Source organism: Alosa alosa, chromosome 6, assembly GCF_017589495.1.
Source record: "Alosa alosa isolate M-15738 ecotype Scorff River chromosome 6, AALO_Geno_1.1, whole genome shotgun sequence".
Taxonomy (NCBI): domain Eukaryota; kingdom Metazoa; phylum Chordata; class Actinopteri; order Clupeiformes; family Clupeidae; genus Alosa; species Alosa alosa.
In genome coordinates, this window is record NC_063194.1 from 7,531,577 (window position 1) to 7,547,674 (window position 16,098).

The window sequence follows — 16,098 nt, forward strand, 5'->3', positions numbered from 1 at the left end:
TTAATGAGTCTCCGTCACCCCGGCGACACCGCCATCACTTCCTCTTGTGTGAATCTCGACGTCTGTCTCAGTAGAGTGGCGAATGGGAGAGCGCACAGGTACAAATATAGTCAATGTCAAAGGCAGACAGCCGTCACACAATTGAGAAAGTGTGTGTGTGCGTGTGTGTGTGCGTGTGTGTGTGCGTGCGTTTCATCTTCTTCTCCCTTTCCTCCTCAGTTCTGTTTTCAGAGGGAGGCTCATTTTTCGCTTCAATTACAGAAGTGGGTTAATGAGGTGTTCATCAGGGGAGAGCGGCATTAGCCGTAGCCTAATTAAGCTCCCGTTCGCCAGCTCTGTGTCGGGGCAGCAGGCTGGCAGGCGGGCAGGCAGGAAGACGTGGGGTGGGCGGGGTGGGCACTGCTGGGCAGCAGGCATCGGGCTGCCTGGCTCCTCACTGGTGCCCGGAGCGCCAACCGAACAGGTGGAACTGAGGATGGAGGAGGAGGAGGAGGAAGAGGAGGAGAGCATCCGGGCGGTGGAGGAAGGCTCTGGGCAACCCGCTGTGGAAGATAAAGGAGTGTAGGAGTGGAAGAATGTGCCAGTGCCAAGTGTGTGTGTCTGTCTGTCTGTCTCTCTGTGCGTGTGTGTGTGTGTGCGCACGCTCTGGGCAGAGAGGAGCGGAGGTTTCTGGTGCAGGGAGTGGAACTGAGGATGGAGTGGTGCGTGCGTGCGTGCGTGCGTGCGTGTGAGCAGAGAGGAGCTGTGGAGTCGCAGTAGCAGCGCTGACAAGTCAGGCTTCCCTCACCTCTGGCCCGCCGCAGCTCTGATTAAATAGTTTCACTCTGCCCTCTTTCTCACTCTTACTCTCCATCTCACACACACACACACACACAATGAAGTGATGAATGAGCAGTGGGATTATTAAGGGAGAAAGGAGAGAAAGCTAAGAATATACATATACACACTCACTCGCATATGCACACACACACACACACACACACACATCCCTATTGTCCCTCAGGAGTCCTGCAGCCACCAGTGTAGTTCACAGAGGAGGTTAGTCTGTGTCAGAGGCTATGCTTTGTATAAACATATAGGCCCCCTGTGTGTGTGGCAGCTCAAGTGTGTGTGTGTGTGTGTGTGTGTGTGTGTGTGTGTATTTGTGTGTTAGTGTCAGTAGCTATATCTGTCTCTCTGCCTGAAGGCTGTGACAGACCAAGAAAATCTAGAAAGAAAATCAGAGCAAGAAGCCTAGCTAGCATACCCCCCCCCCCCCCCATTTCTTCTCCTCGTTCTCCTCTGTCTGTTCTCCTCTCCTCTCATTCTCCTCTCACTCTCCTCCCCTCCATTTCCTCAACATCTCCCATGTCCAGTAGTGTTAATCTGACGAGGATAGTGTGTGTGTGTGTGTGTGTGTGTGTGTGTGTGTGTTTGTGTCCGTTTCCAAACCTCATTGGTGGGATTGAATTGATTTGAGATGGGGATGGAAGTGGAAATCAGATCCAAGGGCATCCGCCACCCACACCCACCCTCTCTCCTTTCCTCTCTCCTCTTTTATCCTCGAGAGAATGAGCAGAATTAACCCCTTCTAGAAAGTTCCACCTGGCCTCTGGCGGGCTTCATTACCCTGGGCTCCTGCCGGGGGGAGACGACGGCGCCCACATCTCATCCAAGAAGTGGGTGACGATATAAATATCCCTCTTTTTTTTCATGTTCTTTCAGTCGCTCCTCCTCTCATTGGTTACATGTGCCACCCCCAGCCCACCCACCCACCGCCCCTCCCTCCAGGGAACTGTTCTAACAAGGACAGGCAGGCATTTGCATAAACAATCTCGGCCTCAGATTGGTCCATTACAATTCCCTCATCTGGCTCTGATTGGCCGATGTCCCCACACAGCAAGAGGCTGGCTCTGTTGACGGTCCAACTGTCCAAGTGTGTGTGTGAGGGTGTGGAATCACATGGAACCATGAAGACAGGCGTCCAATGTAAGCCTGTTTGATATCAACGTGGAGCTTTCTCAGTGGTTGATTGTATGTGGTGTGTTTCTTGTGCCTTGTGTGAATGTAGCTACTTTGGTGTGTGTGTGTGTGGTTATTTAAAGACCCATTTCAAGGCCAAAGCCAGCATAAATCCATTGCTCTATGCTGTCTGCTTGTCACAAACAATTAGCTGAAAGAAAGGACTCACATTGGTGGAGAGAGGCCAGCATTGGAGAGCAGACAGACCATGGAGGATGGCTCCAAACAGGTCGAGAACCGAGACCAGCCATGCCCACGCCAGGGCCAGGGCCCAAACGCAAGCCCCCCACACCACCACCACACATGCTAATGTCGCTAATGTGTCTCTTGATAGGATTTGGTTGTCGCCTCCAGGTTGTATTGGAGAACGAGAAAGAGACAACCTGTGCCAAATTGCTGTTTGTTCCTCCTCAAAATTAATTATCCGTCCCTTTTAGGAGGAACCACCATTTTTTTTTTTTTATTCTCTACAAAGAAATCAAGTGTGTTAATAGCCATAATACAGCTTATTATTGGGCTACTTTGGATGGATGACTGCTTAACCTGGCTGGGGGGATGAGATGAACATTTTTTATGCTTCTGCGTCAAATTGACGGTGTACCCCCGCAGACCCCTCTGCGTCGTCGCGAACCCCTCTCCGACCCCTCCGCCGTAGCTCGACGTGCACCTCCAAAAAATTGTAACTTCGCGTCGAGGCAACGCAGACCGCAAGGACTGTGATTGGTCAACTTGTCCTGTGTGTTGATAGTCGTGTCAGAGCCTTGTTTCAAGCAGCCTACTGTGGGGATTAGCAACATGCTAGTTCACTGACATAAGCTTTGCAAATAAACTCAGACATATTTTGGTTACAATGACGGGGTTATCCGTTTGTAAAGGGTTCATATGTCAGTAACGTTTTGAAATTAGCACTTCGCCAGCAAGCAGAACTTTGTGGGCAGTTGTGCTAAAGTTCGTTTGCTAACATAACTTAAACTGGCTGGCAGACACCTCGAAAATAACCTCAGATTTATTTGTTGGTTTACTGTGTCTATTTCTTGATACTTTGAACAAAATTTAAGCAAGAAAAGGCCAAACAAATAAGATTAATATTTTGGCACGACATTCTTTGGGGTTTGCCGTTTCGGTCATACAGTCTTGTTTTGGTGGTGAGCGACGCAGACCCAGGCGACACCGAGCGTTATGGCGGTGAAATGCACCGCGATGCAAAGCAACCCGACGCAGAGCCATAAAATGCTCACGACGGCGTAGGAGTGCCGGCGTAGCTACGCCGTGGAGTTGACGCAGAAGCATGTTGAGCCCTTAAGAGAATGCTAAAGCCAGGGACCCAGTCTGGTTCATGTGACAACATTTTTGTGCCCCCCCCCCCCCCTTCTCTCTGACGTCTGCATGGCTATTTTTGGATGAAAGGAGGAAACACCTTCACTGACTGGGTGGGGTGAGGGGGTGGGGTTGGCCCTTGTGCTCTGCCCGGGGTCCCAGGGGCCCTTGGGGCCTCTCTCTCGTGTGGGAGGCTGAGGAGCGTGAAGCCTCTTCCGGACCCACCAGTGATCCCAAACCAAGTGTGTGTGCGTGTGTGTGTGTTGAAGACCCATGAGCCTACAGGTTTGGCTTGTAAGTCTATGGCTCTTCGACAAAGTCAGTCCTGTTGTTTCAGTATTCAGACAGGCGTGTCAGAGAACCGCCAACACACTACTGGCCAACTTCTGTCTGGGAGTTTTGTTTTTACTGTTTCCTGCTCAGACATTCAGCTCAGTGACTTTTTAGACGGGCACTTTTTTTTCCTTTTTTTTCCTCACTTCCACATACTGTAGACCTTGAAGAGTAAACAGAATATGTGTTAAGACCTACCAGAGAGCTGAGCTCCGCTGGACGCCTAGCTACACTTCACACGCAACTGGTCTGCGGAGGGTATGCTGTTCAGAACAATTAACTTCCACTTTAACCAGTGGAGTTGGCAAAACCAGACGTGATAGTGTTGTGTGTGCCCCTCGGACATTTAAAAAAGAAAATAAAAAATGGGCGCATCTTCTATGTCAAGTTTTGCGAGTGGCACTGGTGCTTCACTTCTGATGCGGTTTCACTGTAGTCTGGGGCTAGGCCTCCAAACCCACAGCATAGAGGCTGGAAGTGGAGTTAGTTATCAAGGATCTTTGTCTTCAGTGGTGTCTCAGTGGGGCTGTGTGAACAGGATGTTATCTCTATTTCTGTAGATGGATGTGGTGACTGAGAAGCAACAGCACCCTCAGAGTTTGGCCAGGCTACGAAGGCAATGGAATGCTGTACTTCAGTCACTTCTTGATTTATCAAGCGATAAAATGTGTGATTTTTCTCTCTCTCTCTCTCGCTCTCTCTCTCTGTCTCTCATTAATTCAAGAAAGCTTTATTGGTCTGAATGTTTTAGCAACATTATCGCCAAAGCTCAATTACATACACATATGGACAAATATGTTGAACAGATTTGGAAATCACACACACACACACACACACACACACACACACCCTCTATGTGAGAAATGTATCCGTGATTCAGGTGGAATTCTCCTGCAAAGACGTGTAAAAATTCATTGGCCTGTCAGGACTTGTCTGACACATTTAAGAGGTCTTCACAGCAGGCTAAACGTGTCTGTCTGGATCAGGGAAAGGCCTGTGCAAAGGTCTGTGCATGTCAATTATGCATTCTCCTGGGATGTGTGCATGGACACCCTACCTTGTCCAATGAAGATATACATACACACACACAGATACACACACACACACACACACACACACACACACACACACCTCTTGTTTTTACCCTCCCACGTCAGAGGTGAAGAAACATCAAGCGCCCCCGTAACACCTGCCCTGCACCAACATTAACAACAAACCCTAGACGAAAGTGTAAGATAAGCTTAACCAGCCCTATGTCTCTCTCTCTCTCTCTCTCTCTCTCTCGCTCTCTCTCTCTCTCTCTCTCTGTAAAGTTAACACAGGAAGTGCTATGCTGTGCTTGGTGTTTGCATGTTCTCAGCATGTTAGAGAGTTCACCCTAAAAGCTGAACTGAATCATGTCCACTAAGCCCTAAAGCTGTTGTCACTAGAATGGGCCACAGCTGACTCAGAGTCAGTCCCTCTCCTCGTCCCTTCCCCTCCCCTCATTCTCTCTCCGTCTCCCTCTCCTGGCCTTCTGTTCTCGTGTGCAGCCACGGAGATGGGCGCGGTAGTGTGGGGTCGCCGCTGGGGTCATGCTGTGGTCTGAAGCTCAGACTGAAACCATGATTTATTGCATTGCCACCTGTAACTGATGCTGCCTGCTAGTCTTTAAAGACACAAGCGGAGTAGTGACTTTCAGTGCAACATGTCTAATAGGTTTTCTTTGAAAAACGATAAATTGGCCAATATTAATTTTTCGCAAACACAATGTAAAAATGTATCCTAATTTTTATCATATTGATTTTGAGCATATTCTGATCAAGGTGGGATATTGTGCTTAAATAGGCCTAATTGTCTAGCCTGGCTAACGCCAAACCTCATCGCATTGAGATGGGGTCTGGGAACTACACATTAATTTTCTGGTATTTGAAATGTGGTTTACGAATGCCCAGAGCCGTTTATTGGGCGCTAGGAATGTCTATCAAATGCGTCTGTACGTAGCTCATACCTGCTTCGGTGTGTCGTCATTGTCTTGCTGCCCCCCCTCCGTTCTGTGATTGGTTCCTTTGTTGAGGTGAAAACAAAGTTCCTGGAATCCAGGCTGCCTAGCAGCGTGAATAAAATTGTGCACATAAGGCAACATGGGGAAACCCAGGCGACTAATTGTCTGGTATTCTAATGAAAGGCTCATAATAAATGATAATAATTATTATGAATAATAGCGCCAGGTCTTTTGATAAACACCAATGCCATGAAAAATGTCATAATGTAAGACAACGTCCATTGTTGGAGCCATTTCTGCTATTCAAGTTATTTGTAATTCATAAGTTAGTATGAGTATAATTTAGGTAAGATTATTTTATAGTTTGTAATATGTAGCGCATTTGTGTCACAGGGTGCTTGATTGTGGGCACGGATTGGGTGCCTCTGCTCCGCCTACTTAGATACGCACACACAGGTGAAGCAGCTGATGAGTTTGAATGAGCTGGCGGGAGTAGAGGAAGATAGTTTTTTGACCGTGGTCGTGATCGTAGCCTACTCTAATTTATGTAACATATGCTTCCGAACATAATAAATACTGAAAGAATAACGATACCTACGCGTACAAGACCTCTGTCTACTCTTGCCAAAGTGGATCCGAGCGAAAACGCGTCGGATGCCACAATATCCACACTCTCATATGACTTATGGCTTGTACACAGTGCCTACGTTGCGTCTGCATAATTTTAATTTCGGCACCCATGTCAACAGTTTACAGCAGCCACACTGCCCCTGGCATATCCACTCTCAGCCACGGCTCCAACTGCACTGCATGACCCAGCTAGAGAATTGTAGGGATGCCTATTTTTTCCACTTCAGGCGAGCGGTTCTGTGCGAAATACATTGAAAAGACCAGTTGATAGTCATAATTTGTGTTTAAAAGGGGAAGTGGAGGCTATGAAATAGGGTGACCACCAACCAGACTCTGTAAAGGAGGACAAGTTGTATCTAAAATTGAGGACAAATTGACAAAGCATGACAGTCGAAAGAGAAAATTATAGTGCTGTTGCTAAGTTACTCGGTATAACCACGTTTATATTTCACAAATACAAGTTAGCCTCCACCATTCAACCAATGCTAACACTATTTTACTGGTAGACATAGCTTAATCCTAAGATTGAAAGACCATCCTGGAAATTTAGATGAAGGATCAGCAGCTGGCCTTCCTTTACTTAATGTAAAAATAATTATCCACCGTTATAAATGCAGATACCGATAGGTCCGCAAATTGCTAATATCAACCAATAATATCAGTCGGCCTTCACTTGCCGCCATCACACTGTATCCCTCTCTCTCTCATTCTCTCTCTATCTCTCACTCACACACACACGCAGTCAAGTGCCCCTTTTTCCCTCAAAAACTCTTCTATGGTGAATAATATTATGCCACTTGATAAATAAATACTAAATATGAAGTTTGGTGAAGATTGATAATGATATAGGGGTACCACAATGCACCTTTATTTTGACAATATTTCATATTTTATGGCCGATTTTGGTTATTTTCCAATAATCTTCTTTACACTACATTTAAACTTAATAATGTCAATTAATGACATATCTAGCTTCTGTTTACAAAAAAACATAACAGCTGCATGCATTTTGAAACTTTTAATTCAATACATGTATGTCTAGTATTTACATTTGTTAGTGAACATTGTACATTTTCCCTAGCACTTAATCCGTATTGAGCACAAACTCCTTTCCTTAGCATCTCTAATTTTCAAAATTTGGAATTAAATTCATGATAACATATCAACACAAACTAAACTATTTGGAACATAATTATACAGTCTTTAGTAGTGGTGTCAAACACCATTGCAGCAATTGCATCAGTACACTGCCAATATTCCAAAAGCTGCCCTATGTTCTCAGCAATGTTTCTTCCAGTCTCACCCTTGCCAACTTCCTGAAGTGGCATCACACTCAAAAGTTTTGTGCCATGTTCACATGACACCAACACAGCACATCGTTCCTCCTTATGGTAAGGGTCCTCTAATGTGCCTACTAGTTTTCCATACCAATGTAATGCCATGTTATTGGAGGGACTCGATGTCTTCTGAGATTTTCAAGCATGCTTTTCGATCAAACCTGTCCATGCTGGCATATGAGAAAGAAAACTTGTCAGTGGTACCACCTCCAATCTCCACTATTTTAGACATGAATTGTGATGATATTGATGATGATATTTTGCCCCTCTTCATAAGAGAAATGACAGGCAGCAAAATTATTGGGCAAAGTTTTGGGTCTCCAGTTTTCCTTGTCCTGCGGTGTGGTATAACTGAATGGAGCCTTGAAAGTCAGGATCAACTTGAGAAGTTTCTGGAACTGGAAAATGTTCAACCTCCTCAACAATATCACTGCCTACTATTTCTTTTTGAGATTTTCTCAGCTCCTCCTCCTCCCTTCTTCTCCTTTCTTGTTCTTCTCTCATTTATTTCCTGTTATGTTTGCCTTGAGATGGCACGTCTGCTCCTGACCAACATGCCTTCCTGTCTGTCTTCATGGACTCTAGAAAAGCCCCATCTTCTTAATCTCTGAACTTTTCTGCTTCTTGGTGCCACAACTGGCAGTTCTTTGACAGAAACTCTTGGTGTTCTTTAAATTGGTTACTGCTTCCTCTCCTCGCTTTTGGAATCTTTGACATTTCCTTGGCCTTATTATACAGATTCTTCAGAAAATTTAGACAGTTGTCATATTCCTTGATCAGTATATCTGTCTTTAGGTAAAATGGCAGTATTTGGTCATACACATACTCTGCGGCTTCTTGGATGACTGATGATTGTTTACCTTTGCATTAAAATTTGATAAAGCTGTACATGCACTTCAGCACATCAACATTGGATGGAGGCTCCTCTCAAAATTAAAGTATCTTCAGTTATATGGGAATCCCCAAGCCAAGGCACAATAGTTTTTGACTGCTCACCTTTGTTGCTCGACTGCTTGTTTTAACTAAAATGTTGCCATAAATGATACAATATTATGTAGTTCATGAAGAGTTTCAATATTTGATATACCAACACTCTCTTAATGACATTTGGCAACCTAGATCTGCACTTTTCAGCATGGACTCTGCATCCCATGACTACAAGGCTTGTACCAGCATGTAGTTAAATGGCGAAAATGCCCAAAATCCACCTAAAATCATGATAATTCAATGCATTTGTGGTACCCCTAGACAAAGTTTAATCTTTCTAAGATTTCATAGATATACTCTGTGCATCAAATGGAATATCAAAAACCACCATAGAAATTGCAGAAAGGTTTTGAGAGGCATTTGATGCACCCGCACGCACGCAAGTACGCACACGGGCGCGCGCGTGCGCTCTCTCAGCTTCCTCTCCTGTTAGGTCTGGTTTCCTTCTCTGCCTCTTTGACTTCTCTCTTTCTCTGTAGCTTCCCCATCTCTTTTGGCTCTTTGGTGCTCTCCATCTGTCAGCTTTGTTTTACTCCTATCTCTCTCGCCCTCTCTCTATCGTTCACGCTCTCTCTTCACTCTCTCTCTCCTTCTTTCTTTTTTTCTCTTTCTCTGTCCTCTGATAGTCTTTTTGATAGTCTGTCCCTCTCTTTGCTGCCTCTCTTCACCCCTATGAAAACTCACAAATCTTCCACTCTGTACACGCACACGCACGCACGCACACACACGCGGGCGCATATGGCTGATTGGTTTGATGGAGATTGCGGTCATGGACGTTTAAGTTATGCTTGGATGGAGAGGTGTGAGGGTTGGGGTAAGGTCACTCTGGGGCTAAAGGCAGATTACAGGTGTGTGTGTGAGAGAGAGAGAGAGGTGTTGGCGGCCAGCCTTCCTAGTTGGTTGCATGGAAACATGGAAACAGACCGTGCTCATGCTGCTTTGTCGTTTAGGCTACCTGTCACACTTTCATCTCTCGTATTCTGCTCTCCCTCTATCTTTTTCATCCTCTCTCTCTTCTCCCTCCTTCCTCTCTCATCTCTGATTCCTTCTCTCTCTTTGTACATCCTGTTCTTCTTCAGTTCTCTTTCTTTTCCTCTAGCACTCTCTCTTTCTCTCTCTCTCTCTCTCTCTCTCCTTATCTCAGTCCTGTCCACCTCTATCGCACCTGTTCCCTCCATCCGAAGGTGTGTGTGTGTGTGTGTGTGTGTCGATCGATCGATCGATCGATCGATCGATCGATCGATCGATCGATCGATCGATCGATCGATCGATCGATCGATCGATCGATCGATCGATCGATCGATCGATCGATCGATCGATCGATCGATCGATCGATCGATCGATCGATCGATCGATCGATCGATCGATCGATCGATCGATCGATCGATCGATCGATCGATCGATCGATCGATCGATCGATCGATCGATCGATCGATCGATCGATCGATCGATCGATCGATCGATCGATCGATCGATCGATCGATCGATCGATCGATCGATCGATCGATCGATCGATCGATCGATCGATCGATCGATCGATCGATCGATCGATCGATCGATCGATCGATCGATCGATCGATCGATCGATCGATCGATCGATCGATCGATCGATCGATCGATCGATCGATCGATCGATCGATCGATCGATCGATCGATCGATCGATCGATCGATCGATCGATCGATCGATCGATCGATCGATCGATCGATCGATCGATCGATCGATCGATCGATCGATCGATCGATCGATCGATCGATCGATCGATCGATCGATCGATCGATCGATCGATCGATCGATCGATCGATCGATCGATCGATCGATCGATCGATCGATCGATCGATCGATCGATCGATCGATCGATCGATCGATCGATCGATCGATCGATCGATCGATCGATCGATCGATCGATCGATCGATCGATCGATCGATCGATCGATCGATCGATCGATCGATCGATCGATCGATCGATCGATCGATCGATCGATCGATCGATCGATCGATCGATCGATCGATCGATCGATCGATCGATCGATCGATCGATCGATCGATCGATCGATCGATCGATCGATCGATCGATCGATCGATCGATCGATCGATCGATCGATCGATCGATCGATCGATCGATCGATCGATCGATCGATCGATCGATCGATCGATCGATCGATCGATCGATCGATCGATCGATCGATCGATCGATCGATCGATCGATCGATCGATCGATCGATCGATCGATCGATCGATCGATCGATCGATCGATCGATCGATCGATCGATCGATCGATCGATCGATCGATCGATCGATCGATCGATCGATCGATCGATCGATCGATCGATCGATCGATCGATCGATCGATCGATCGATCGATCGATCGATCGATCGATCGATCGATCGATCGATCGATCGATCGATCGATCGATCGATCGATCGATCGATCGATCGATCGATCGATCGATCGATCGATCGATCGATCGATCGATCGATCGATCGATCGATCGATCGATCGATCGATCGATCGATCGATCGATCGATCGATCGATCGATCGATCGATCGATCGATCGATCGATCGATCGATCGATCGATCGATCGATCGATCGATCGATCGATCGATCGATCGATCGATCGATCGATCGATCGATCGATCGATCGATCGATCGATCGATCGATCGATCGATCGATCGATCGATCGATCGATCGATCGATCGATCGATTGGAAACAGACCGTGCTCATGCTGCTTTGTCGTTTAGGCTACCTGTCACACTTTCATCTCTCGTATTCTGCTCTCCCTCTATCTTTTTCATCCTCTCTCTCTTCTCCCTCCTTCCTCTCTCATCTCTGATTCCTTCTCTCTCTTTGTACATCCTGTTCTTCTTCAGTTCTCTTTCTTTTCCTCTAGCACTCTCTCTTTCTCTCTCTCTCTCTCTCTCTCTCCTTATCTCAGTCCTGTCCACCTCTATCGCACCTGTTCCCTCCATCCGAAGGTGTGTGTGTGTGTGTGTGTGTGTGTGTGTGTGTGTGTGTGTGTGTGTGTGTGCGTGCGTACCATGTAAGCCAACCCCTCTGGCCTCCTTGTGATCCCACCTCTGTATTGAGTCGCCCTGAAGCCGTGACTCTCAAGCCACTGCCCGCTCCGCTGCTCCTCTTAAGAGCCGCAATGCGCTGGGCCTCGCCCGCCGCAGATGGCACCCGCCCGGTGCCCATTGTGTGCTCGTTTGTCAGCGCAACACACACACACATGCGGCCAGGGGCAGTGGGAGAAAAGGATGCCAGGAGTAAGTTGTGGAGAGTGGCAGGTGGGTGGAGTGTAGTAGGGGGTGTCTGTTGGAGCGGGTGAATTATGGACAGTGTTTGGGAGAGAGAGAAGGGGGGAGAGAGAGAGTATAAATGTAGAGGAAGAGAGCGCAAGAGAGAGATGGATGGATGGATGGATATATGCGGGTGGGAGGGTAGAGAGAGGGAAAAGGGGTTATATACAGTATAGAGGGGGAGAATGGATGGATGGATGGATGGATGGATGGATGGATGGATGGATGGATGGATGGATGGATGGATGGATGGATGGATGGATGGATGGATGGATGGAGATAGATAGATGGATATAGATAGATATAGATAGATAGAGAGATGCTTCAGAGCCATGTAGCTGGCATATGGAGAACACTGACTGCACCGGGCTGTCACTGTTTAACCATTCTGTGTGTGTGTGTCTAACTAAACAGAGCATCATTGCTAAATTAAACAGTGAAGTAGATCTGGTAAAAAAAAGTTTCATCTCCGTTCCATATCAATGCTAATGCAGTGTTTCCAAAAGAATTGAATTCTATTTGTGGTGGTAGGTTTGCAGAATTAACTTGAATGCAACAGTTTTTAACAAATTAGCGCAGTGTGGTTATGATGCTAACCAGATTTAAGTACAATTTAGTACAACCTGGAAAAATCATTGTGTGGTGGTCAGTGTTGATATTGTGGTGGGCCGCCACAAATAAGCAAATAAGTCAATGTATGGGAAACACTATTATAAATGGTAACTGTAACAACCATAGTAGGACGACGGTTGAGCCTGGAGGCAGGCTTCACAACAATGGAATCAACTGTAAACAAGCTAACTGTCCAACAAGCTGAACTAGTGGGCTTCTTTTTAAACGGAACCGCGTGTTTCCTTTGCGTGCTATAAAGGCATAGCTTTACAGTGGCAACCAGGTGATAAGCGGGATAACGGCCTTCGAAGTGTGTCCAGTTATACGTGTCGGGGAGTTCTTTGCCCCTCGCCCTCGTCCATTAATTCCGTATAACGGGACACCTCGGCGGCCGTTATCCCTTACTTATCACATTCAGCATCTATGGCCAGTTGGAGGGACATCCTGAATTAGGCCACCAGTTTTCAGCTGCTTCAGCTGCATAGATGGATGTATTCTAGTTTCCTGGTTGTTGCAGTTGCACCTGTCTTTATTATACATAGATTTTTTTTTTAATTTTAACCAAACATTGGTTGCGTTTTTTTTCATAAGTTTGTTAGTTTTTGTTAGTTTGGTTAGTCACAATTGCCTCAGATGTTTGATAAACACAGCTGTGTTCAGTTTGGCCTTTCCTCATCCCATCACACAGGGGACTTTGAACAACATCACCGGTCACTACCACCCCTGTGTAGCAGCAGTGTATACTGTATAATATAAAATGATGAAATATGGTCTCTGTTCTTTCTCTCTCTCTCTCTCTCTCTCTCTCTCTCTCATTCTCACTTTCTCTCTCTCTCACGCACACACTCTCTCACTCTCACTTTCTCTCTCTCTCTCTCTCTCTCTCACACACACTCTCTCACTCTCTGTCTCTGTCTTGGTCTCTCTCTGTCTCTCTCTTTCTCTTTCTCTCTCAGGACCCACGCAGCAAGCACAAGTTCAAGGTGCACACATACTCCAGTCCGACCTTCTGTGACCACTGTGGCTCCCTCCTGTATGGCCTCCTCCATCAGGGCATGAGATGTGAACGTACGTACAACCACAATCACATCACGGCACACACACACACACACACACACACACACACACACACACACACACACACACACACACACACACACACACACACACATAAACACACACACACACACATAAACAAACATACACTACTGGAGAGTTCTCCGCTGAGGCCTGTGTTTACACAGCAAGTCACGTAGCTGTAACCCCATTCTAATGTCAATACGGCATTCTGGGTACTTCAGGTCTTAAAGTGATATAGGAGATAAGCCGTCCTGTGCAGAGAGCCACACACTGGTGTTGAGTAATAGTGTGAAGGCACATTTGAAAAGGATATTCACTCTTAATTGTTTTGGTCTACATGAAAACATTCATAATGGGCATATTTCTGTGCTTCACTGATATACAGTGGACCCTTCTGCTCTCTCTTGCTTTATCTGAACTTTTGTGTTTTTAATGTTCATCCCTTATGTGGAGATGCTGAGGGTTTTTCACTCAGTGCTGTTATTAGGATGTAAGCACCTGAGTATGTGTGTGTGTGTGTGTGTGTGTGTGTGTGTGTGTGTGTGTGTGTGTGTGTGTGTGTGCGTGCCAAAGAACCGCCAAAACACTACTGGCCAACTTCTGTCCGGGAGTTTGGTTTTTACTGTTTCCTGCTCAGACATTCAGCTCAGTGACTTTTTAGACGGGCACTTAGAGAGGTGTTAATACATTCCTTTTTTTGCAGCAGGAACTATCTCTTTTTTTTCTCACTTCCACATACTGTAGACCTTGAAGAGTAAACAGAATATGTGTTAAGACCTACCAGAGAGCTGAGCTCCGCTGGACCGCCTAGCTACACTTGACACGCAACTGGTCTGCGGAGCGTATGCTGTTCAGAACAATTAACTTCCACTTTAACCAGTGGAGTTGGCAAAACCAGACGTGATAGTGTTGTGTGTGCCCCTCGGACATTTAAAAAAGAAAAAAATCGCATCTTCTATGTCAAGTTTTTACGAGTGGCACTGGTGCTTCACTTCTGATGCGGTTTCACTGTAGTCTGGGGCTAGGCCTCCTAACCCACAGCATAGAGGCTGGAAGTGGAGTTAGCTCAAGTAGCCTTGCTCAAGGGCACTTCAGCCGTTTCCACTGGTCGGGGATCGAACCGGCAACCCTTCGGTTCCAAGCCCGAAACCCTAACCAGTAGGCCCGATTTTGTAGATAACTGCAGTGACATAAGTTATAAACTGCTGAACTTTAGTCATTTTGCAACACACTCTATGCTATACTGCAACATCACAGGATACACGGATCCAGCTCCCTTTAGCTAGGGCCCCTTAACGGTCTAACTAATCTACTCTATCAATCCACTACCACCCAGTCATGCTACGCATGCACATAGTCATCTTAACACTGCATGCCATCAGCTGCTCAAACGTGCACGCGCACACACACACACACACACACACACACACACTCACTCACACTCAGCAGGACATCAAACATCTAACAATACAATACAGAACATACGATAGATAAGACATTTATACATGTAAACGTGTGTGTGTGTGTGTGCTGAAAATGGTAGGTATTTCATGTGTATAGTGTGTATAGTGTCTAATCACTGTCCCTCGCTCTATGGCATTCAGTGACATATTTAGCAGCAAGAGCTGCTGTCTGTCCTTGCTGTCCAAGTAAGACAGGCAGTACTTCCTGTTCTCCCAGGTTTCGGAACTCCGGGATTAGGTTGGTAAATTTATCGAAGTAGGTATCTCTAATAAATTCATATTTCTTACATTGAAGAAGAAAGTGCACCTCCGTCTCAACCTCACCTGTCGTACAGTGACTACAGACTCTTTGCTCTCTTGGCAACCATGACTTTCTTAGTCTGCCTTTTTCTATGGCTAGGCTGTGGTCACTGAGTCTGTATTTGGTCAAGATCTGTCTCTGCTTTATATCTCTGACAGTAGAGATATTCTTCTAATTCATATTTGGATTTTATGGACCGATAACATTCTAGTTTATTTTGTTTTTTTGTTTCATTATGAAATATTTTTCTTTAGATTTCTGGATAATCTGGTTGAGATTTAGTCTAAAAGCAGAGCTTGGCTGAGAGAGTGTATTAGTATTTGTTAGAGGGGGATTACTTAGTCTCAGCACAAGCTGACTCAGAGGACTCTTGTCGGGGTTCAGATCTTGAGTTTTTGCTGCGATGAAATGCAGTGTGTCTCTGGGACTTGTTTGGAGATGCATCCAGAATTAAATGGCCAATGGGAATCTGCCTAATTCTGCCCTACATGCATTGGTTGGTGTTTTCTTTTGGATTTTTAAAATTAATCGACAGAATTATGCATGTAGGGATTCTACAGGATGCTTGTCCCATCTAGTGTAGCTGTGCACACTGAGTGGACCCCATACCTCACTTCCATATAGCGCAATAGGCTGGATAACACAGTCGAATATTTTGCACCAAACTTTAATTGGTATGTTTATGTTCCAGAAGTTTCTTTTTATTGCATATAGCGCTCTGCGAGCTTTTTCTTTTAGAGCATTCACTGC

At 45.8% G+C, this 16,098-nt stretch overlaps 1 protein-coding gene across 2 annotated transcripts in view; it reads left to right on the plus strand.

Annotated features, from left to right (window-relative positions):
* LOC125295520 (protein kinase C beta type) overlaps positions 1–16,098 on the plus strand; it is a 147,612-nt gene that overhangs the window by 34,154 nt on the left and 97,360 nt on the right. For both annotated transcript variants that reach the window (XM_048244811.1, XM_048244810.1), the window contains exon 4: positions 13,461–13,572. In XM_048244811.1, the coding sequence (XP_048100768.1) occupies positions 13,461–13,572 (112 nt within the window). The remainder of the gene's footprint in view (positions 1–13,460; positions 13,573–16,098) is intronic.